Source organism: Astatotilapia calliptera, chromosome 11 (genome assembly GCF_964374335.1).
Source record: "Astatotilapia calliptera chromosome 11, fAstCal68.1, whole genome shotgun sequence".
Classification (NCBI taxonomy): Eukaryota; Metazoa; Chordata; class Actinopteri; order Cichliformes; family Cichlidae; genus Astatotilapia; species Astatotilapia calliptera.
Genome location: NC_137432.1, coordinates 29,214,208 through 29,237,565, shown reverse-complemented (window position 1 = coordinate 29,237,565; position 23,358 = coordinate 29,214,208). Strand labels below are relative to the sequence as shown.

At 39.5% G+C, this 23,358-nt stretch overlaps 1 protein-coding gene across 1 annotated transcript; it reads left to right on the top strand.

Annotated features, from left to right (window-relative positions):
* The first annotated feature begins 17,449 nt into the window (after positions 1-17,449).
* Positions 17,450-21,697, top strand: LOC113032453 (uncharacterized protein C1orf232). Its single transcript, XM_026185376.2, has 4 exons — positions 17,450-17,756; positions 19,328-19,405; positions 19,637-19,743; positions 20,215-21,697. Exons 1-4 carry the CDS (start codon positions 17,676-17,678, stop codon positions 20,567-20,569), a joined length of 621 nt encoding a protein of 206 aa, XP_026041161.2. The 5' UTR covers positions 17,450-17,675; the 3' UTR covers positions 20,570-21,697.
* Positions 21,698-23,358: the final 1,661 nt, after the last annotated feature.

Here is a 23,358-nt window from a genome sequence, read left to right as displayed (position 1 = left end):
TGAGGTATACCCTGGTGACATTTATCAAGAAGTGGTAAATGAGCTGTAGAGACCCAAACTGGTCTCTGGAGATGGCTGTAAACATGTTTCTCTGCTGTAAATGAACATTTTCACATGGGAGTCACCAGGGTCTTTTTTTCTGGTTGCTCCGTGATTGGTGATTGTCTTCAAGACTTGAAACATCACAACAGAAATGAAATGCTGAATGCAGAAGTGTTGCATCATTAAATAAATCTTAAATTAAAAAATGAAGCATTATTATTAAAAACCTATAATTTAAAGGTTGCAACAAGTTGGATGTCTGGGTGTAGCTGGTGCAGAAATGTAAAGAAATGCTTGTAATTAAACTATATTATAGTCATTATAGGCTGTGTTGCACCATAAACCTCTTTTGTGCTCAGATATTCCTTGCAGATTTATTAGACGTGTGAAAACGTGTAAACACAAAGCTCATCACAGTGCAGGGAATGTGCGCAGACCACGTCAGGTCACATCTATGGCAAAGTCAGGCTGGGGAGACGGCAGCATGCACGTGCCTGGCTGGAGCATGTGCTGGATTGGGGGTTCACTGTGGGGTGGCCTCTGGTCGGGGAGCCACTGTTTTGACTCCAACGTGCAGACTGCAGAGAACAGCGTGTCTCTCACATGCCACACACTCCCATCCTGCAGCACATCATCAGCATCCATTTTTATCTGGTGCCCCACTGAAGCCTTCAGTCTAACTATTTATTTTTGGGTCACCATAAAATTTTGTCTTTTTTTTAAATAAAAAAAAAGGATTATATTTATAAAAAGGGGCTTTTCATTTTTTAAATAAAAAGACCTGTTTAAAAATGTAAAGTGATTAGTAGAAAACTCACCTATTTTGATAGGTGACAATAGAAGTTAATGTCTCTCTATCTCAAATCTTTAACCTTCCTGGTCAGTGATGTAGGACGTCATGTTCTGTCTCTTAATCGCTCTCTGCTTTTTTTTCCCCCTGTGGATCACATTTGGTTGGGATTTACTGCAAAGCTGCTTAACGCTCAATTTGAGGGCTGTTTGTTTCTCTGTTTCTGGGCTCAGATGTTTTGTGTTTTTTACCCACAGGGTTTATCATCTTTGTGCTTTTATCACCTTTATGCGATGCCACTCCTTATAGAGAACTATATAAAGAAACACGGGTCTCGACATCTGCCAAACCTGTTTTTAGTGAATCAGTTTCACACCAGTGGGTTTTTTACATGCAACCCAAAGTAACAAAGCACATAATGCATAAGAATAAAGGAATTGAAAGCAACTAATATCACATCTCAATCAAAATTAACAAATTTATTTATGAATGGCAGGTCAGAAATCAGTTTACTACTGCTGGTGAAAATCAGAAAAAACTATGGTGAGCTGTAAAATTGTCCTTTGGGTAGCAAAAGGAAGGGTCTACCTTTGACAGGGGTGATAGGTTAAGTCAAGGAATCAGGACAGTTACCCACCATGTGTTATAGCCTGCATATACATGCTTATCAGGACAGTCTGAGATCTGTAACAGTCCAAAGTGTTGACTTGTCAGAGCAGGAATCGTAGGGATCAAAGCATTTTTTAAATATCAGATCTGGCTGGTGATACTGTAAATGCAGTGTTTATTAGATTAGATAGAACTTTATTAATCCCTCGGGTGAGTTCCTCTGGGAAATTCGATTTCCAAAAAGCACAGCACCGACGGAAGTTTCAGAGTTACAGAATATTATATATATATATATATATATATATATATATATATATATATATATATATATATATATATATATATATATATTTATATACACACACACACACACACACACACACACACTTCAATGAGCACTAAAATTGAAGTTAATCTTACTATGATGATCATAGTGTGAGTTTGTATGTAGCCTATCTCCTTGGTGGGTCAGTGTGAATGAAACACAAATCCAATTCTTTGGATTTTCATCTATATTATGTTCATTTCATCATTCAAAATTTGTATTCAAGATGGAATTTTGTTTGAGTCACGATAAAACGAAAAATATAAAATGAAGAATACAAAAAACTACCACAGGCTTGTTTAGATAACTGCCTAAATAAGTATCAGAGGTGGTTAGACTTGCTTCTAGGAAAGCTTTGATTGCAAGTTAGATTTTACTGGCAGAGGAGAGACTCCAAGCGTGTTGCGAAAAAGCAACACTGATTAGTCAGATCTGTTTAGTTGGATCTGAAAAATCATTTTGGTTTGGAAAAAATAATACAATAAAGAGTAAATTATGCTGTTGGTGTGAACAGTTGCATTAACAGTAGGTGAGTCGCAAGTGAATAATCAGATTGGACCAATCAGCACCAGTACTGAATAAAAAAAAATCATGCAAAGATCATAAAATCGACTCTTTTGACATCTTGACATAGCTACGTATGAAATTGGCCGTGATACAACTTGATTGAAATTCTCCCAGCTGCTGTGTGCTCGTGAGATTTGATGAACCCAAGTTTGCATCAGAAAAATTCAGAATTTCGTGTCTTTTTTTTTCACAAGATGTTTCACGTCTTAAGGCCTCGATAGTGGTGCATTTGCTTGTATACAGGAAGTGTTGTTCATGTCTTGTTTCTTGGGGACACTCACATGGAATCACAGTTCTTTTTGAAATCATAGGATTAAGCTGTGAACACAGAGATATGATTTTTATTGCTGACAAAAGTTGCATAGTTTTGATTCTAATTTTATTAAAACAATGTTTATTTTTTTAATCTAGAAAAAAACTCTTTTTTTTTTTTTTTTTTTTACACAGGCTAAATCTCACCAATCGCAATCCTTTCCTGATATAAGAATACGATTCAGTTTAGTTTCAAAACTTTTCAGATGTTTCACAACAGAGCACATGGGGATGTGACGTGCCACGGAGTGTGCCATGCAGACCCTGCTGCGAAACTCAGACGGAAATAACTGAATGTGGAACCAGAAACTTGTTACACCACAACTTTTTCACACTGTCACACAAGTTCGTGCCTGCACTGTCACAGAAAGATAGCATTTAACAATCCAGGGTCTCTGTATAATTTTGCTGCAGAGCTGTAAACAGCTTCATCATTAAGTTATTATAGATGTGTAGTAAAATGGTACAAATCTGAGTCTGGAAATGTAAAGTGACAACTTCCAACCTGATTTGTTGTGAACGTTTTAGTCGTTTAGAATATCACTGATTTATTTTAAATAATTATTTTAAAGATTTATTTTTTATTAAACCGAGTTCAGACTATTTCTTTTGTTGATCAAATCCACAGCCAGAGATTGTTGTTTTAACCCCAACATGGTTTGATGCGCACAGTTTGTGTATGAGGGCAGCAGAGCCACAGAGCTGCTGATTTCCTGACTGTATTGCTGGGGAATGTTTGTGAGAATACCACAGAGCCAGAGCTGGAAATAGGCCGCGGTTTGGGAATTACACTCTCGCTCGCTCTCTTAAACGCTGCATACTCTCATTATTGTCTCCCTCTGAGAGGTTTTTTTTGTCATGTGAGGTTTCACAGATTATTACTGTGGAGATAAAAGGCGCTTTCATAGATTTTCTTTTATGAAAACTGCCTATTTGTGAGCTTTATGTGTTGCTTTTAATCGATTTATAAGTGCAAATGTTTCTGTAAGTCTATTTTCTTGTAGATTATTATTTACTTTGCCTACTTTATCTTATTTTTCTTATATAGTAAGTAAGTAAGTAAAGTTTATTTATATAGCACCTTTCACAGGCATGTGTCACAAAGCGCTTTACAAGTTAAAAACACAATACTGAGAAATGTAGACATGTTTTTCTTCTCTGTTTTAGAGTTATAGCTAAGGTGAGCCAAATGTTTTATAGTCTCAGAGCTAAGCTCATGTTTCCCAGCTATATGTTAGCAATTGATATATATGATCCTGAGGGCATGCCTTTGGGCCTTGTTATCTTCTTTTCAAAGTTATGACATGACACATGACAACTCCACTCTTGTTTTACCATTTTTAACTTCTCTTGAAAATACACAGTTGATTTAAAGCTCGAATTTATCTGCAACTGATTTGAAGAATACACAAATGTATAAATGAAGTAGAGCGTTTTGGCAGAAAAGCTACTTAATGGTAATGTGATGATTATCTTGGTATATATTTACACATGTAATTACCAGACTGTGTGGCCTTAGACATTTCGATTCGTTATAAACAAACACAGCAAGAACTGGCAGTGTGCCGGTTATTTATGCAGTGAGTTTGGGTTAGATGTCTTTGCTCGGTCATATTTGGGCATTTATTACTCATTTGTTCTCAGTCTGTGTCCAGACTTTCATGATAGGCTGAGGATTTTTGGTCCAGAAACATACTTTACACGAAGACATACTGTGATCTTGTTTATATTAGAGGACAAAATGCTTTAGCTTAAAGTTTGACATGTTTTCCTGTTCAGAGACTTTACCAGTGCCATACAATGGGAGAAATAATTATTTGATCCCCTGCTGAATTTTTCTCACTTAAGTTTGCTTGCTTACCAAGAAATGAAAAGTCTCTAATTTTATAGTATTTCCATTTTAATCGAGAGAGACAGAATATTTACCAGACGTCTGGAAGTTAAAAATTTTCACACAATTTTTTTTAAAAATTGATCTACATGTCACTGAGTGAAAAAAGTATTTGTTCCCCATGCAAAAAACCGAGTTAATACTTGGTGGAGAAACCCTTGTTGGCAAGCACAGTGCTATGATGCTTGTTGTAGTTGGTCTCCAGGTTTCCACTCAGCTTAGAAGGGATTTTGGTCCACTCATCTTTACCAAGTTTCTTGGTTGCTGCTTCGTAACTCAAAGATTTTCTATAGGATTGAGGTCTGGACACTCCACTGGCGTGCACAGATAGAGACGAGGTGGTGCTGAAGCACTTGCCCTTTTGCCCTCAGTCCAAAAAAGTGCCCTTTTGAAAGACGTGATTTTTTTTTTTTTTTTAAAGCTGCGCGATTTAAAAAGGTGTGAAAATAATGGCTTGATTTGTGCCCCTTCTTCAAAGACACCCGAACCCTGTCGCTTTTTCACTGTCACCGTGTCACGTGAACACGCTTGCAGTTCATTTGTTGTGAGGCGTGTAGCAGCGGCATGACACAGGACTACTTGGAGTAGGCATAGTAGGCTAACTATAGCGACTGGGAGCCACGGCGGACAACACGGCAGCTCTTTCCCTTCCCAACCAGTCGGGTAACCCATGAATCGAGTGAAATTATTCTGTTTGCCCTCTAAGACCAACCTGCAATTGTTTTGTTGTGAAGTAGCCTGTCAGAAACTGCACATGACAAACTTTGCCAGCTTACCCCTCCATCCATCCATATGGATAAACAAAAAAACGACACATTTAAAATGTAACCTAAACCATTTAGGCAACCCCACTCTCCATCAATTCCGACCTTTTTGCATACACTATTGAAAATATCACGTTATGCTATAGGCTAAGGCTACATGCCGTTAGGCAGAGGGCTCTTTTGAGCCCATTTTTCGTTACAAATTTTAGGATGATCTCACGGAAATCTGTGAATAAATACAAAGTTTTCAAACTGAAGTCAGTGACGGGAAGACATCACACTTTTTAGAGATGGAACTGCAGAAAAACCTAAAACCTTGACATGATTATGAATAATAGAATTATGGACGTTTCTCCGTTTTTGTGGATTAGCCTTTCCATAACTAACGTCAACTACTGTCCTACTTTGGTAAGATTGAAATTAATGTCTTTGACTGTCTTTAGTAGGTGTCTCCTGTGAGAAAGTTAGAACACCGTCCAACTGTCTAAAGATGCAGTCTTTAGCCTAACTGGTTGTTACTGACTCAGCGATGCTCGCAGACATTTACGCACTGTGTTGTGACCTGATTGTGACAGAACAGTGACGTTGTTATTGGTAGTTTGAAGGGTACGGTGTTGGGGGTGGTGCATGTTAAAAGTTTTGAGAAGCACTGGTTAGACATGTTAATTTTTTTTGGTGTAACATATTGGCAACATTAACACATTAATTTGCTAAAGGAAAAATAGGCAGTTCCCAATTGCCTGTGAAAACGACCATTCTGCCCTGTTCTTGTAATGACCACAGTCAGTCTTATTCGTTCTCATACATTTTGGTCTATTTATTTACTAATTTCAGCAAGCATAATGCCTAGGAAAGAGAGGCTGAGAAAGGAGAAAATAAAAGTCAAATTGCATTTAACCTGTGCGATTTTTTTATTATACAAAGAAAAGGTTTTCCACATATGCAAAAAGTGCCCTTTTTTCCCCCTGGAGCACTTGCCCCCCAAAATGTCTGTGCACGCCACTGGGACACTCCATGACCATATTGTGGTTCCTTCTTTAACCACAACTGCCACTCTGCCTAGACCTCTTGCCTCTCAATTTCAACCATATACAAAATTTTCTAGATCTACCACTTGTTTTTAGTCATTGTCTCGCTGGAGGACTGATCCTATCTATTCTGACTGATAAAGGAGAGTCTCGTCCAAAATGTTATGGCAGTTGGCACCATCCATCGGCCGCTCAAGGCAGTGGTCATCATGTATGCTTAGCAGAAAAAGAATCCCAAACCTTAATGTTTCAATCTCCATGCTTGACAGTAGCGATGGCATTTTTGGGTCATATCCAGCTTCTCTTTTTCCTCAAAAAACAGTGGATCGAGTTCATGCCAAAGAGTTCAGTTTTGATGTAATCTAACCACAGCAATTTCTCCCGAAACCTCTCTGAATCATTTATATTGACTGACAAACTTAAGACAGGCCTGTACTTGTGCCTTCTTAACAGGAGGACCTTGCGGGCACAGCAAGATTTCAGTCCATTACGGTGTTACCGATTGTGTTTTCAGTGACTGTGGTTCCAGCTGCCTTCAGATAATTAAAAAGCTCCCTCTGTTTGGTTTTGGGCTGACCCACCAGCAGACTTTGTATGGAGCTCCAGGCCAAGAGCGATTGATAGTCATTTTTATATTTCTTCCATTTCATTGCACCAACAATTGTCAACTTCTCATCAAGCTTGGTCTAGTAGCTCACTGAAGCCTTGTGAAATTCTGCTGTCTTGTCCTTGACGTCCTTTGACAACTCTTTGGTCTTGCCCATGGTGGTGGAGAGGCTGGAATGGGGGTGTGCTTTATGCACCTAGTGAGTTGAGATCAGGGGTATCTGTAACTGGTTGATTCTAATTCTGGCTGGGTTGTAGGGGATCAAATACTTATTTCCCTCAATGACGTGCAAATAAGTCTATAACTGTTATGTTATGTGTATTTTCTGGGTTTTTGGTTGATATCCTGCCTCGCTCCATTAAAATAAAACTACCATTAAAACAGAGACTGCTCAAATAATTTTTCCCCCCGTTATTTCTACCTGCTGAATCAGGGTAAAATTTAAGTTCTACAATGACTTCTGTGAATTAATAACAATGTCCAATCAATTTTCACTGTGTCAGCTGTTTATACCTGCATCTTTATGGACTTTAATCTATGCGCTTGCATGCTGGAGTGTACTGTACATAACAAAGCTGTAGTCAAGAACAGCTTTGTAACTTGGCTTACATTAAATGTCTTGTTTTCCCTGCCACACAAGTCGATCATGTCCAAACGAAAGACACGCTCCTCTGTTATCTCCCCGGCCCCTTCCCCATTTCCTTTTCTGTCACTGCTATATCACACAGCACCTGATTTAGTTCCAGATACACCAGTAGCTGTTCCAGAGCTCCACGCCCAACACTGCTATAAAGAGAATTCAGTGTTGAATGATAGATGTTACGTCCTAATCCCCTCATCTCATTCCCCTGATCCCCTGATCTTTCCATCTAATCTTCCAATGGGAGCAGCCCCCCTCTTCACCTCTTCACAGATACTATTAACAGGCTATCGCAGGTTAATTTTGGAGGCAACATTTAAAGACAGGTGTGCATGGATATCTGAGAGACGGGTGTTGCAAGAGGCGCTGCAGAGGCATGTGGTGCTCCGTACGAATGTCGATTGTAAACTGCGAAGTTACATCTACTTGAAACCGCGAGGACACCCAGCACCAGAAAATTTACTGCCAGTGCTCGCTTGTGAACTTTTCTGGATCCGAGTGGCGCCTCGACACCCCAAAGAGCTGTCAGATAATTAGTTTGGCAAGGGTGAGCGAAAGAAGTTGTTTGAGCTCCATCATATGAGGTCATTTGGCTCGATTGCATGACATGATTCACAGCTCTGTACACTCGTCATTTATTTATGCTTGCAAACATGCTGCCATATAACCCCTCGCAACAAGCATATTTATATATGATCACATCTGCTCACACACACAAGTATGTGTTATTGTATATAAAAGAAGCCAGACCTTTTCCTATATTACTTTTTAGTGCAGCTACAACCAATTTCATGATCTGTGTGCATCTATATTTCTATCAGAGGTTTACATCTGCTTTAAATCTTTGAATGAATCTTTTGACTCTTCATGTATGACTGTGAATGTTTTTCTTCCTGGCCAATAACTTCAAGCCAGCTGCAGGAAAACTACCTTCATCCATGCATTCAAAATCTGGATTAGCCGCTTCACAGCCGGTTTGAACAGGTTATATCTAGTAAAAAAGTATAAGCGGGCATGCGTCCACATATACAATTAGACAAAAGGGTTGGACTTTCTCACCGATGTCCTCAGGGGATTTTGTCAGTGTGTAAATAACAAACTGTTGCACGTACTGTACAATCAGACATAAATATATGAGCATAGACGTGACTACGAATATATTACTGAAGTAACTATCAAGCTTCATAGAGATTCAGTATATCTGAAATACATTAGGTTAAAAGTCTTGATTGTGATTTTCATGGTTGTCATGGTTATGATTCTGGGATCCTGGTGCAAGGAAAAACCTGTGTGGATTTAACTGCAAGAGAACCACTTTTCTAGGAAACACCACTGTCTTTCAACACTGAGTCATATTTCAAAGGTGTTTCCCAGCTGTCATTTCACAATGCGCCAAACCTTTTAAAAAGTTAATGAACTGAAGTTTCGAATCTGAACTCTTTCTATGTGGAAGTGTGGTTTCTGCTTTGCCTTGCTTAAATAACTGAGGTTTTTTTTTTTAAAAAAAGATATCATCTGGATGGTAGTACACAGTGTATCAGTATATTGTTTAACACCTTTGCAGATGTGGAAGTTGGCCGTGTGCACCAAGAGCCATACCAAAACAGTTTGCAGCTTTGAAATCTTACGTTATTTAGTCTTTTTGATAAAATAGGTTACTTGGGATTAGAGCTGGGTTCATTTCCACAGGTACTCGTACACACTGGACTGGTCACCAATCAATATTAGGGCCAAAACAACACACATCCACTTACTCTCACATCCACCCCTAAAACTAGTTTCAAATCTCAAATGAACCTAACAGGCATGTCTCTGGACTGTGGGCATAATTCCCTGTGCAATTCACAGGGAACACATTCAAGCTGCAAACAGAAAGGCCCAATCTGAGCAGGATGTTGTGGTAGATGACAGTGCTAAATTCTGCACTACTGTGCTGCACCTCTTCACTGTCTCCACACTTCCTCATTTGTGGAATATGATTAGACTGCAAACTGTGTGCTTTTTCAAATGCTATGCCCTTTGCAATCACTGCATGTACTGCTAACTGTGAAATCTACCTCCAGCATTGCACAAGTAATGAGAAAGTTAGAGGTGTACTTTCTTCAGAAGTGTCCTTTTGTATGCATTTTTGCTAAGTTGTTAAAAAAAAGTGCTACAAATAACCTTGAGAGTTCTTATGTAAACCAGGAGCTTGATGCCAAAATGACGATCATGGAAACATAACGACAATACGAGCTTGTTTTGGAAGGTAAGAAGAGCTTTGAAAGGGCATTTTATTGTGTGTTACACAACTGCTGGCACGACAGGAAGCAACTGCACTGAAACTCGCACGCCTGCAGATCCTTGTAAAAGAAACATGCAATATAGAATACAGAAAAACACGCGGATGCACAACTTTATTGTTTAAGCTTATGCAACTCACCACGCCTTACTAAGAACCCGTGTGATATATTACATTTACATTTAGCCATGTTTTCATTTGCATAAACAAAGCGTGCATTTTGACCCAACTCATTTTAGGAGGTTAGAATGTTTTATAAGACAATTATAAATTATTCGGGTCCTTTCAACAAGAAACGTGTAGTTTCTTTCTTATAAACATCCACTAATTTACTCAAACAGTGTTTAATTTTTCATGATTTTTTTCATGTATTTTGGGAAGATAAGCTGTTTTGATTTTTTAGGAACCTTTCCTCAATATTCTGTAAAAAAAATCTTTTACATATTCAAGCATTTAAGAGTTAATCAGATGAAAGTAAGAGACTTTGAGGGAAGTCAGTTGCTGACTGAATTATGTACGGCTACCTCTGGCAGAGACAGTTAGCTTAGCTGTAATGAGTGGAGATGGAGCTACCTAAAAAAATCAGTTGGTAAGTTGATTAATTGACAGGGAATATTTAATTTACTATTTCCTGCAAAAAAAAGAGGACAGTTTTACACACATGTCTTATGTTTTGGCCAAGCAGCAACTTCATTTCTAAAAAAATGAAGCTAATGGGATGAAAGTTGAATGTTTACTCGAGGCTCCAAAAGTGAGTCAACCCCCACAGAATGAACATATTTACTGTTATCCTCTGGGCTTTTTGACCTGGGGTTTTTAGTTTCCAGAAATTGAAGTCTTGTTTATTTTTAAGTATCTTTTGTTTACTTCTTAGTTTTTTATTTTTTATTGTTTTTATTTTTTTTTACATTTAGCTTTTGATTCTTGGTAATTTCTTAGTATGGCAAACCTTTACTCCTTGTTATCATTTATATTTTCCCCCTCTGTCTCATCTCCCTTGTGTCTTCCCCTTTGTCCAGTCACGGCCTGTGTGTCCTTGTTTCAGTGTGGTTGTTATTCACTTCTTATTTTGCCTCCTGTTTCTTTATCACAATTCCTTTAACTGCATGACTGTCCTCACCTGTGTCCCGTTACCCTCCTGTGTCCTATATCCTGATTACCTTGTGTGTGTGTGTAAATAGGCCTGTTCTTCACCACAGTTTGTGTTTCAGTGTCTCTTTGAGGTTTATTCTTGGCATTGACTGAATTTTTCGGGTTCTTGTCACTTGTTCTGTTTATTTCAGTCTGTCTCAGTGTCATGTGTTTGGGCCCTTTTCTTCTGCAAACATGGCAGTTAACAGTGTGGTACAAAAATAATAATATGGGGTATTTTTAATAATTTTGATAACCTCCTTAAATGAAAATCTTGCATTTGTACGTCTGTGATGGGTGACCTTTTTGTTTAGTGCTTTTCTCTTGGTTGTCCTGAAAGACAACCAGTGTCTTGTAGCAAGTTGCACCTCAACCAGATGCTTTTGGCAGCCATCAGTAAAGTTAATTCTGGCTGGATATTTGGCAGCTCTTACATTGGGCTTGACTATTTTCTTAAGTCTTGCTAAGTCCAATGAGTGCTGTAAAACAAACCCCGTTGTATGGCTGCAAAAAGAAACTACCATTTGTAGTCAATAATGATCAATGAGATGTTAATAGGCTTTGGCCTTTTCAAGTATCACAGATTTAAGAGAGTGTGTGCTTATGTTTGAGTCTCTATGTATACTTTTGACCCTGTGTGGATTAGAGAACATCTCAAATAATTCAAACATATGCACCTAACTCACAGATGTATGCTGTGAATCATTCCATGCTGGAAAAACAACAGCTGAAAGAAATCATTACAATCCCAAAATGACCATGACATTCACGCCTGTGATGAGTGGATGTAAACTGTGGACCAGAACTGTACGTTTTCGTGTGGTCATTTCCAGGCCATCATTGTAATTTCCCTTTTTTCAATATGACAGGCTGATTTCTGCTGATGCCTCTTGTTCACCTCGTATTAAAAAAGCCATTAGACGTATTTTTCAAAATGTCAGGTCTTTCAGTTAATGTGCTGAACTGCATGAGCAAGAGGGCATAGAGCGCTCGTGCAGTCTGACCTACTGACCTGCACACGGAGATTTCGCTGCAGCAGTGAACATCAGCAAATCACTCTTAGACTTTAAAACTGAATGTCAGATCCTTTTAGTCTAAAATTCTCAGCTCTGTTTGCCTTGATCTTCAACACTGCAGTTTATGACTCAGGTTTTTCAGACACTGCACAGAATAAATATAGCAAAGAGCCTCTAGGTTCATGCTCTCCTAGAGTGACCAGACATCTTTGTTTTCCCAGGACGTTCTTGATGCTTGTCACCAGCTGAAGCCGTTCAACCACATGTCACCATTTTTAAACAGCTGTAAAATGAAATAACATTTTATTTAGGAAGAAACAGTCACTAGTGCATTAATCTGCCTTTACACTTAGATCTCCTTTGGTGTAGAAACATTTTGTCCGGTGTGCATTTACACATTCATCAGCGCTATAGCTCGCAGATCTGTGCACACAGAAGTGGAATTTGACTTTTCCCTTCCAAGTCGCTGCAGGAGGCTGAACAACAAACTCTTAAATAGACTCATGGCAGCGAATATGAGTATCTTGTCTTGTGACAAGATACTGTAGCTGGGGAGGTTAGAAGAAGGGAGAGCGCAGATGTGTGTCAATGTCTGCAGTGAAGGGCATTAACTCCAAAGTAGTTATGAATGTATTTTTTAAAGCAGGTCAACCGGTTCACCTGCACTGACTTGTGGGTGTTTTTCCTGAACAGCACATGTTCAATACACATGATGGTTTAAGGGTATTTTTTTACACCTGTATTGAGAGCAACAATACGCTGCAGTGCAACGTCTGGACTTAGATTTACGATACTAATTTAGTGCATCTTTTTCTTTGAAAATATTTTTATATAAAATCATTAAGCCTACGAGATAACAAAATGATGCCTTATTATACATTGATGTAACAGGCCAGTGTCAATAAGTACAAATGCAGTGAAATGTTCTTTGCACAGGCTCTACAATGAAGTTACTCCGGGACGTTTTGCATAAATATACACAAATATTTTGTCATTTAACTTTGGTTAAGGACAATTAATAAAATACACAATAAATAATATACTACGTACCTACAGTATGAATGGAGGTTAATTAAATGCGTTGGGTTATAAAGTAAGAACATCTTAGCATTAAGATGCAAACTTCTTTAATATCACTACAGTTAAATTCCTGTATGATAAAATGAAAAGGGGATTATGATATCAGCTTTACAACAATGAGAAGCTTGACAGAGGAAACCAGCTTTAAGCTTAGTCACTGAAATGAATGACATTCCTGTGTGGTGGGATGTCTGCTCAGACAATAGAGCTTCAGCATATCCAGAGCCTTTTGTTTAGCTTACATATATCAAAATCTTACTAATTTCAGTTGGCTGTGATTTCAGGCATTGCAAAGGAAAATGTAGCATCATGCACAGAAAACTTAATGTGGTGAAGCATCTCCTGTGCAGCTCCATTTAGATTATTAACGATGCTGCACATCACTTGTTAATATCTCTGATTTTTGAGAGGCTTGCATGTTAACACTGTAGCATGCATGCAGAGGCAGTATATGGATGACATTCAGTACACTGTGTTCTGTACTTTGTGTTCCTAATCTCTCAAATAACCCACTGAAGCAGGAAATTATTTCATATGTCGCCCCCCAGTGGTCAAAAGTGATATGATACGCATGTGGATGAACTCAGGGACCTCCTGCAGACCACACAGTGTTCGCAAGAACCGAAAGGAGGCAGTATTTATCTAGCTCCACATAGGTAAACCTTCTTTGGTATCATGAAATCAAGAATAGTAGATTTATTTTCATGTTTTTGTCTTGCTAGCTATTCATGAGAGTCACATAGGTAAACTACTGTGAGCACTCAAAGTATCAAAACCGGCTTTAGTCCATTTTTATCGGTTTTATGCTTTGATGGTGGAAAAGACCAGTTCCTGTCTTTGGGTAGCCACCCTCTGTTAAGGAGGACACGCTGAAATGCAAATATGCTTCTCTCTGAAATTCAAATGCAAACTAAACTGCTCTGAGACAAAGACCTCTTCACCCATGACTGTATTTCCTCCTGCGCGTCCAATCTCATTGTTAAGTTTGCAGATGACACTACAGTGCTCGGACTTATATCCAACAATGATGAGACAGGCTGTGAGGCTCCTGAACTCTCTGCCCCCCTCTCACGGACAATAACCATATCCAACTTCTTAATAGCAATGAACTGGTCTGCATTGGTGCATCATATCTTTATTCTCTTCCCCCTCCTGCCCCCCCCTCTTTCTTAAATAGATAACTATCATATCTGATATCATATCTCACAGTACAATAATATTGAATGGGTTGCATTGTTGTATTTTGTCATGTTTCTCAGGTCTTTGTCTGAATTTCTACGAACATTATTGCTAAGGATTGTCTTATTGCATTGGAGTCACACTGGGTTAAATATGTACACTTGGGTTTTAAGGGGTATTTATTATTTTCTTCTTTTTTTTGGGTTGTATGGAAGCCCCAAACGCAATTTCATTGTTCTTGACAATGACAATAAATAAATAAAATACTAAAAAAATACTAAATACCTGTGGCCTAAATTTAGGTAGAAAGCTTTTCTGGATTGTGTGTATATATACACAATACAAAAAGTTGGTTCTCTGTCAGAAGTCGATACAAATACAATGGGCCTAACAGAAATTGGAATTAACTTAAACGAACAGCGTCAAGAAAATGAAATCAACCACCAGAACCCTGACTTCAGCCTTTACCTGTACTGAGTTTATTTGCAATGCAAATAGGGTGATTAGTAAAGCAAACCAAATCCTTTTGTTCCCGCTTTCAATAACAAAAAACTATTTGATGCAATCACACTCCCTACTAGTAGGTATTCTCTTTATATTGCATTGTATTCTTATTTATTCCGTATTTTTGTGCCTGTGTGGGATAAAATCACGGCCTTAATCATTAGGCATTTGAAAAAAGGAAATGAGTGCGACTTCAAGATTCTCTGAAACGGATGTCCACCATTGTTGAGGATTCTTGAGCCACCTAGTGGTGATCTGAGGCTGTCTGTGTTTAATGTGATAAAGGAGGTAATAAACGTATTAAAATATATAATTAAAATGAATTTGTAGTTCTATTTTTCTTCTTTCGGCTGCTCCCACTGCAGATCACCTGCCTCCAACTCACCCTACCCTCTCCGTGTCCTTTCCCCATAAACCTCCTCTGTGAGCTTTCTCTTTTCCTCTTACCTCACAGTTCCATATTCAACATCCTTTTTTCATTATATCCACTATCCCTGCTCTACTCATCTCGACTTTGCCTCTCTAACTTTAGAATTCTTGATATTCAATGGAAAAGCCTCCATGTATCTATTTTATAAACCACTTATCCAGTTCATGATGAGGGCTGGAGCTGACTCAGGGCCAGATGCAGAGTATACACTGTGCAAGTTGCCAGTCCTTCACAGGGCTGGAAAGCCCCAGTTAGTGCTTTGTTTTTAAATAGTCTAAAACAAGGTTAGGCAATTAATTTTCCTGTGGACCACATGGAAAACTGGGACTGTTGTGGAAGGCCGGACACCAGTAAGCTGAACTCAGTTCTGATCAGTTTTAATTTATTTATGAAAATTTATCTTGTGAGATAGAAATGATAACTGAGCCAAGCACCTGTGGTCTAAAAGCTTAGGGGTATTATCAGTGCAAGGATCTGCAGCTATACGTGTCTATTTTCTTTTACAAACAAACTGAATTGAAATGTAAGGGGTTAGAAATGTCAAATATCACAAAAACGTTCTAATATTTCAAGCTTTTATTGAAGTACTCAGGTAGATGGATTTGTGCTCGTATTTCTCCTCTGACAAGTTTATTTCAGAAAAATATGTCTGATGTAAACGTCTCAAAACTGTAGTTTGAGGAGTGATATGCACTTTAAATCCGGATAGAGTTTATCAGCGACACCCAGATTAATTTGATCTATTTTAATATCCCGACACATACTGGTTACAATACTCTCCAGCTTCCTTTGTAATGCTTCAAAAGATATGTAGGTCATAACATGTCAGTCATACATAATAATCTACTGGCTGTGTGTGCTGCGGTAACTGATAAATCCCTGGGTGTGACCTTTCCCATCTGAAACCTGAGCTCCTCAAGCTGCCCAAACTGGCTGCTGTTCAAATGACCAAATTCCACCCGTCTTTATGTGTAGATGTGTCGTCCATAGACTTGCATTCATAATTCACGCCGATCGTATGGATCTACCCGACCTTACAGCTTCATTACTGTGGAAGTCTGTATGGTAATCAAAACCAGGATCAGGAGGGCAACAGAACAGCATAGGTCAAATTTCTCTGCTGATAATCAAGATCATTATCAATCCTTCCCTGCAGCGATCGTTTATAGCGATCAGTTATGCTGCTGATGTTTGAGTTTATCACCACAGTTACAATTCTGTCAGTTTGAGCCAGGTGAGCAAAACACGGCTGTAGTCTGTAGTCGGCTGTTTGTGTTGTGGCTGGTGGAAATCCAATCTGTCATCAGAGCTTTATACTTCTCTCTTTATCTACATGAAACTAGCCCGCTTGGGTTGCCAGGTGACCAGTCACAAAAAACACAAAAAAACCTTGCATGGCGCCTGAATTTGATTGGTGTTCGTCTCATCTGTCACGGCAGCCAATAGCAGCGGCAGAGAGGAGGACAGCGAGGAAGTGGCCAGGTGACAGTGAAAGAGGAGTTACTTGTTAATACGGATGGTATAAAGATGAATTGCCATAAATAAAGAAGACATGAGCACCTGTGTGTAGCGTTAATTCAAATGCAGTTCAGATTACAAACGACTGTTGCACGTTTTTACACAACACCCCTCCAGCTCGCTACTTGAATAAGACGGGACGTGGAAGGAGGGGGAGGATGTTATCAGAACATGAATTTCTCAAAGCTCTGTGCTCATGTACACAGAATAGATCAAGGTGGAAATGTACAACCTTTTACATTTGAATAGCACTGACAACCTGCACACCCTGTGTTCAGGGAAACATTTGCAATTATGTTTGCACATGTAAACTGCAAAGATCATAAAGACATTTTAGATTTCTTTTTCACTTTTGAACATTTATTAAGCGGTCTTTGGTCTAATTTAATTAAATACTTGTGGAATTTATATTATTTTATTTACCTTTTAGACAGTAGTTCCAACTTTCTGAAAAACTAGTTTGTATTGGTGTGTTTGTGTGGCAAGGTTATAGGAGCCATCCTACCAGCACAGGATGACAATGGACCTCTGGCTCTGCAAAAGAAACCCTCTGAAATATGAATGAGGAAATCCACACCTGTTTCCAGGTAACCAAGGCAGTACCGTGACGCTGACAATTAGTGTGTGTGTGTGTGTGTATACCTGCGTAGGCGGATGCACAAGCAGCGCAACTTCCTAGCTTTACCTGTTCAGACACTCTGTGGGGATGAAAGCAGCTGTCAGCCCTGCTGGCTTAATGAGACAGACATAATCTGACCAGGAGAAGCAGCATGACAAAGTTTGGGCCTCAGCTCTGAACAAGTTCCCTGCATTTATAATCTGCTGAGAACGTTACGCATGGAAACAGGCCAAAGTCGGCCCAACTGAGCTGAAGGTGGACGTGGAGACTCGGTGGAGGGTGGAGCGCAGAGGCATCTTCACAGGTCTTGCCCTCAAGTGTTGAGCATCTATTTCTGCAAGTATGAATCCAATGTGGAAGGTTTATAAAAGCAAAGTGCTGAAGACTATTAATCCCGAATATGAGGAGGACACTGCCGAGGAGGTACAGAATATACATACATGTTTCTCCACATTTGCTCATGTTACTCATTAATTTGTTTGTCAGAAACACTTTAAACTCTTAAGCCCCAACGCCCCCTGATGCGGGGGAAAAAGCAGGAGATGACTTAGGCTTGGGGCTTAAGAGGTTAAAGTACAAGAAAGCTGACATAATTGTTGGCACAGAAGTCAGAAAGTCAGCTGGTTTTGTTTTGCTGATCATTTCTTATTCATCACAGCGTTAGATGAGCTTGCAGGGCTGATTTGTTTTCCATGCAATGGGAACTTTAAGACAGATGTTCGGCCTGGGAACAGCAATGCTGGCCTTAATGCACGCTGGCAAGTCGACTCTGATGAAACTGTGTTTACTAACATGTGCATACAAATATACATGCATCAAATCTACTTTTTTATTAGTTGCTGTTAGACAAATGTGGACTTAAAATGAAATCCAGATACATAAGAGCAATCACAGCAATAATTAAACAGCTTTTAACCAAAATACAGGCAACACTGCAAGCAATATGGGATGTTTTCAGCAGTCATCGAATGCCCTTTTGCTTGGTATCTTCTTACATAAAATCATTATTGAATCTTGGTCTGTAGTCATATTTCAGATGCCTGTGGTGACTTAAGTAAACATAAAAACATTTTATCGCAGAGAAAGGACTAATAGACGATTACACTCATGTGAAGCAGAACTTTCTTCGTTTTCTTTTCTACCTTTTTAAAGCTCTCAGAACGTCTTGGAGTTACGCGGTGACCTTTTCCAAGGGTCAGACATCGACTTTCTTTTTAGTGGTTTTTGTTGGATTGGATTTTTCCCACTGCTCATGTTCACGGCAACACCTGCACTCGATGCAGGACTTGGTTCTCGTGAAACAGTGTTGCGTTGACCCAGATCTCCAGAGAGCTAAGAAATTCGATCCTGCACAGGAGCTGAACAAACGGATTAGTTGGCATTCCAGTGAATGACGGGGTGACAGGCGGACGAGACAGATAGCCAGGTTCCTCACTGGCATATTCAGATCTGCCAGCTGACTGCTTCACATTGTGGCCTCTTGAGCTGCCCGGGCATTTGCAAGGACGACAGGGAATCCGGAGAGATAGTTTCCATCTAGATAGATATGCAGAGATGTCATCACTGCTATTTGAGTTGCCATTGCTTCACACGTTCTAGTGAAATTAGAGACTGCTAAAGCGTTTGACTATCAGTCTTCCTTATGTCAAAACATCCACTGATGTGGAAATACTACTGTTAAGTAATTAGTAAGTTGGTCAAGAGAAAAAACAAGCAATTAAAACACAATGTGCAAAATGTTAAAGTTAGTTTTAATAAAGAAATATTAAACATTTTTCTGTGGTGGCAATTTATTTTTAGTCTCCAGTAGTTCATATAATAGTGTCATGTGTGTTTAAGCTAGGTCTGCCTCAGCTTGCAGTACCCACAATACGCACCAGATGGCGACTGCTGTGCACAGATTCTGTGTTGTGCATTAAACTTAGACAGTTTGTTGTGACCAGACTGTGTGTGGACAGGTTAATGAAATATTGTTCTGTTTACTGGTGTTGCAGGTCACAGAGGTGGAGAACGATATGAGTCCAGTGCAGGAGGAGGAGGGGCCCAATGCTGTCTCCCAGCTGGCCAGGAAAGTATGTGAACCCTGGCAGTGCTTGTAAACCTTGTAGGGTATTTTCTGTCCGTTTACTAATCACGCAGGCTTCACAAATACTTTATAAAATGGTCACAGATGCAGTGAGTAAAGTGAGAATATCCATGCAAAGGTTCATGCTAAGCATATGTCTAAAGATATGACAGAGGAGCGTTAGTCAAGTGATATTTGACAGCACTAAATCCCTACTTTAACCTCTGACCTTGTCAAGATGCAGGGGGCAGGAGCTAAAAGCTGGAATCGGCTATCAGCGATCTTCAACAAAGATGATGAACACCAGCTCCTAGAGGAGACTGAGTGCCCCCCTGTCGCTGACCAGTGAGTTTTTAATCGTCTATCTTCTCACATGCATTCATGAACATTGATGTTGCTGGTGAAACAGAGCTTTACACTTTCCAACTGAGATCACACCTTTATCCGATTTTGTAACTCATAAGGTTGAAGTTTTACTTTCGTTGCACTGACCCAAAGAAATGTTTTGGCCAAAATTGGTGTACAGACTGAACTGAGAGGGGAAAAGGAGGTTTAATAGAAAAACAAATAGAAATGAAGATAATTACTGGAAGACATAAATTCTTATTTTCTGAAAATCTAGGATACTTACTGGCCAAAATCTGTCTTTTTTGTCATATTCATAAAGGAATGATTGTTGGATTAATCACTATTGAAGCCTTTCTTATAAAGTCTTTGTGTTTACATGTAATTTTAAAACTTAAGTTATTTAAAATCTAAAATCTTCGTCAGTTGTTTCATAATTTAAAGCACCTACTGCTTTGTCTAAATTCTCAGTCCGCTTGCAGCAAAGCCCGAGGAGCCTCCGCGACCCACCAGGCGCACGGGATTCTGGGATAGCTTTGCGTCCAACTGGGCAGCCAAGAAACAGGCCGAAGCTGCTGCGGCCGCCGCCGCTGCTGCTGAGAACGAGGCAGCAACAGGGGAAGGTGAGGAAGGGGTGATAGAGGCTGGAGGGGTGGAAAGTCAGCAGGATGGGCAGGTCACTGAGGGAGAGCAGAGTGAAGGGGGAGGAAGGAGCAACAATAGCTTCTCCAAGTATGTCTCGCTGGGAGGAGGCAACGAGGATGCGTCTTTCAAATGGAACTTTGTTACCAGCAAGCTGGCAGAGCTGAAGACCAAGACCAATTAGAAACATGGTGGAGGAGAAAGTAAAAGAAAATAAACAACATGAGGAGGGTGGTAGGTGTAGAAGGAAGGTAAATTTTGCAAAGGATATCCTGTAACTAAACTGGCGCCTCTTGAAGTCCCTCTGTATTGTCAGCTATTATACACTCCAGAAAACGTGTGTTCACAGCCACATTACTACCAATGGCCTGATTGCTGGTTGAGACATAAAAAGAAAATCAGTGTTCTTGTTTATTTATTTTTTTGTAATCTTTGGTTCCCCATTACTTAAAGGTCAGTCTATTTATGTAAGAGTAAAGAGGACGTGTAGGTCATAGGCGACACTTAACAAAGAGAGCTTCCATTTCTCTGCCTGCACAGAGCCAGAGGTAGTGTTCATATCCCGGACCAGTGATTGAACTCCAACCACTACTACTTGTGAAAAAAACTTTTAAAGTTGCTTGTATTAAAAGTCACTATGCTAATTTATGAAATTCTGAATTATTTCTGGGAGATGAGGTGGGCACCCAGACCTGAGTTGTCTCTTTACCATCTAACCGCAGCACAGAGAATGCAGTAAGGCAGAATTTTGGTGACGACCACACTGGTTTAGGCAGCACACGGCAGTGTTTTGTTTTTGCAGTTGTATGACTACACTTACTTCCCTAAAGTGCTTCTTTCACCACGAACATGTGCCTCCACACCTGTCAGCAAACTTGATCTAATCTGTAGTTTAACAAAAACCGGATTAAGAGATTAAAGGCAGTGATAGCAGGATTAGACAGGGATTATCTCACTTAACCTGTTCAGAGGCCAGCGGATTATAGAAAGGTAATTTGGCAGTGTGATGTAGATACTACATAATCTTCCGAGTTTCTCTTAAACTTCAGGAATGCAAAATGTGGAGCACATTTATTTGACACGTATGTACGCCTGGTGAGATAAAGCCGGTAAAACCGATGACTTGGATTTTGTGATTGTGACTGAGACTGAAATGTGTGAGTTTTTTGACTTTTAAAATGTTGTGATTTAAAAAAAAATTGACTTATTATGGTATTATTTCTGTTCTTTTGTGATTTATGCCTTATTCCATGTTTTATTCTGTTTTATTCTGCTGTTTTCGGTATATAATAATAAAGACTATTGCACTGAAGTTCTTGTAAGGTATGAACACGTGACTGAAAAATGTTAACTTTTGAGCAATATTGGAAAAAAATTCATTCATTTGCTGATCTCTGTGATGGTTGTTTTTAGAAGCTTTGACTCGAACCTTTTTTAAAAATCTAGAACACGAAATTCTGCCTCTGGCCAGCAGGGGGTTCTCTTCACCTCTTAAATTTAGTATAGCATATATTCAACTGTCCTTTTTTTCTGCCTTCATGTCCTTCACATTTACATCAAATCAGTCTTTTATAAACATGACAACAGCCTGATCAGATACCCTGTCAAAAATAGCCCATTTTCCTCCTCATATCCCACTTCCTTCATCTCTTTCGTGTCCTGTTTTTCACACCCATTTCCTCTCTCTTACTGTGTCATGTTTCCTCAGATAGAACAGAGCTTCCTTTTTAAATTTAGGAGTCTTTCTTGGGATTTCTATATGAATTTGGCAACACACAATAATGATGCGAAAATGATGCAAGCGAGCGTAGCCCGATCTCAACCCCATGGTTTCGTGCCATTTCTATGTGTTTATACTGTCAGTCAGATTTTATCCTGTCATAATGGGACATGGGAAATCAGTTTCACTAGCTGTGTACAGACTTTCACATCAGCCGTCTCTGTTTGAGTCAGAAGAGATCTTTCCCCACTCGCAGCTCAGTGACAAACTCGTGTTTCTTGCATATTTCAAACAAACTCAGACTGAACATTTATTCCAAAAGGGCTGATTTTTGGGCTGATTGGCGGGGACTACTGTCTTGATGTTTTGAGGTCCATATTTTAGTTTCATGACATCAAGTCAGCAATGCTCGGTGGAAATGAGGTTTGTAGAGCATGAAAGCATCAGAAGGCAAGCAGGCAGGGCTGGCAGTTTACGCGGGGGGAGACGAGGGAGAGTGCACAGAGGCACAACTGGGTACCTGAGGGGTCTGTGACGTCTGGTAGTTTTGTTTAAAATGCATCTCGGGGAGCTCAGAAATAATGAGCTGCTTATCGTTGCTCGAAACCATTTTTTCTGAGATCACAAGCTGAAGGGAAAAAAACAACACACAAGTACTGCATGTACTGCAGTTTTCATGAGTTCTGACTTTATTTATGTGGATATCTTCAAGAGGAAAAGGCTAAAGTGGCGTAGGTTAAAGATTTTCAGTCGCTTTGGCAGTAGATTAAGTTACCAAATCTCTTCCCAGAAAAAAGCTGAAAGGCTATCATTATTTAAGGTTAGCTTTGTGGTCTCTGTTGACTCCTCCTTGGAGACTGGTTTATCAGAGCTTTCTTTCTTTAAATGTAACAACTACACACAGTAAAGCTGTCACAAAACTGATGAACAGTGAGACCAAAGAGCACTACTGATTTTACTCAAAGATGTCTGTTTAAAGGTCTTAGCGATAAGGCTACTTTAATCCATACAAGCTGTTTGGTAATGCAATTTTGTCAGCCTCTGTTAGCTCTGAAAACCCAGAGTTAAAAAATATAGAAGTCTGTGCATGTTGAGTTAGAAAGAACAGATGTGCTCTTGTAAGACTCGAGGTTCAAGGCTACATTGTTGCTACTTGCTAATACACATGAATCACCCACTGGGGACACAATAAGCAACATCTGGGGTGAAAAGGTAGCCAACACAGGTCCTCAAATGACCACTTCAGGCTGACT

What these genes read in the sequence shown, in the direction of transcription:
- LOC113032453 (XM_026185376.2), top strand. Translation starts at nt 17,676, where the DNA reads ATGAATCCAATGTGGAAGGTTTATAAAAGCAAAGTGCTGAAGACTATT. An exon ending in AGGAGGACACTGCCGAGGAG is followed by an intron (nt 17,757 to 19,327) that starts GTACAGAATATA and finishes CTGGTGTTGCAG; the next exon opens with GTCACAGAGGTGGAGAACGA. An exon ending in TCTCCCAGCTGGCCAGGAAA is followed by an intron (nt 19,406 to 19,636) that starts GTATGTGAACCC and finishes GACCTTGTCAAG; the next exon opens with ATGCAGGGGGCAGGAGCTAA.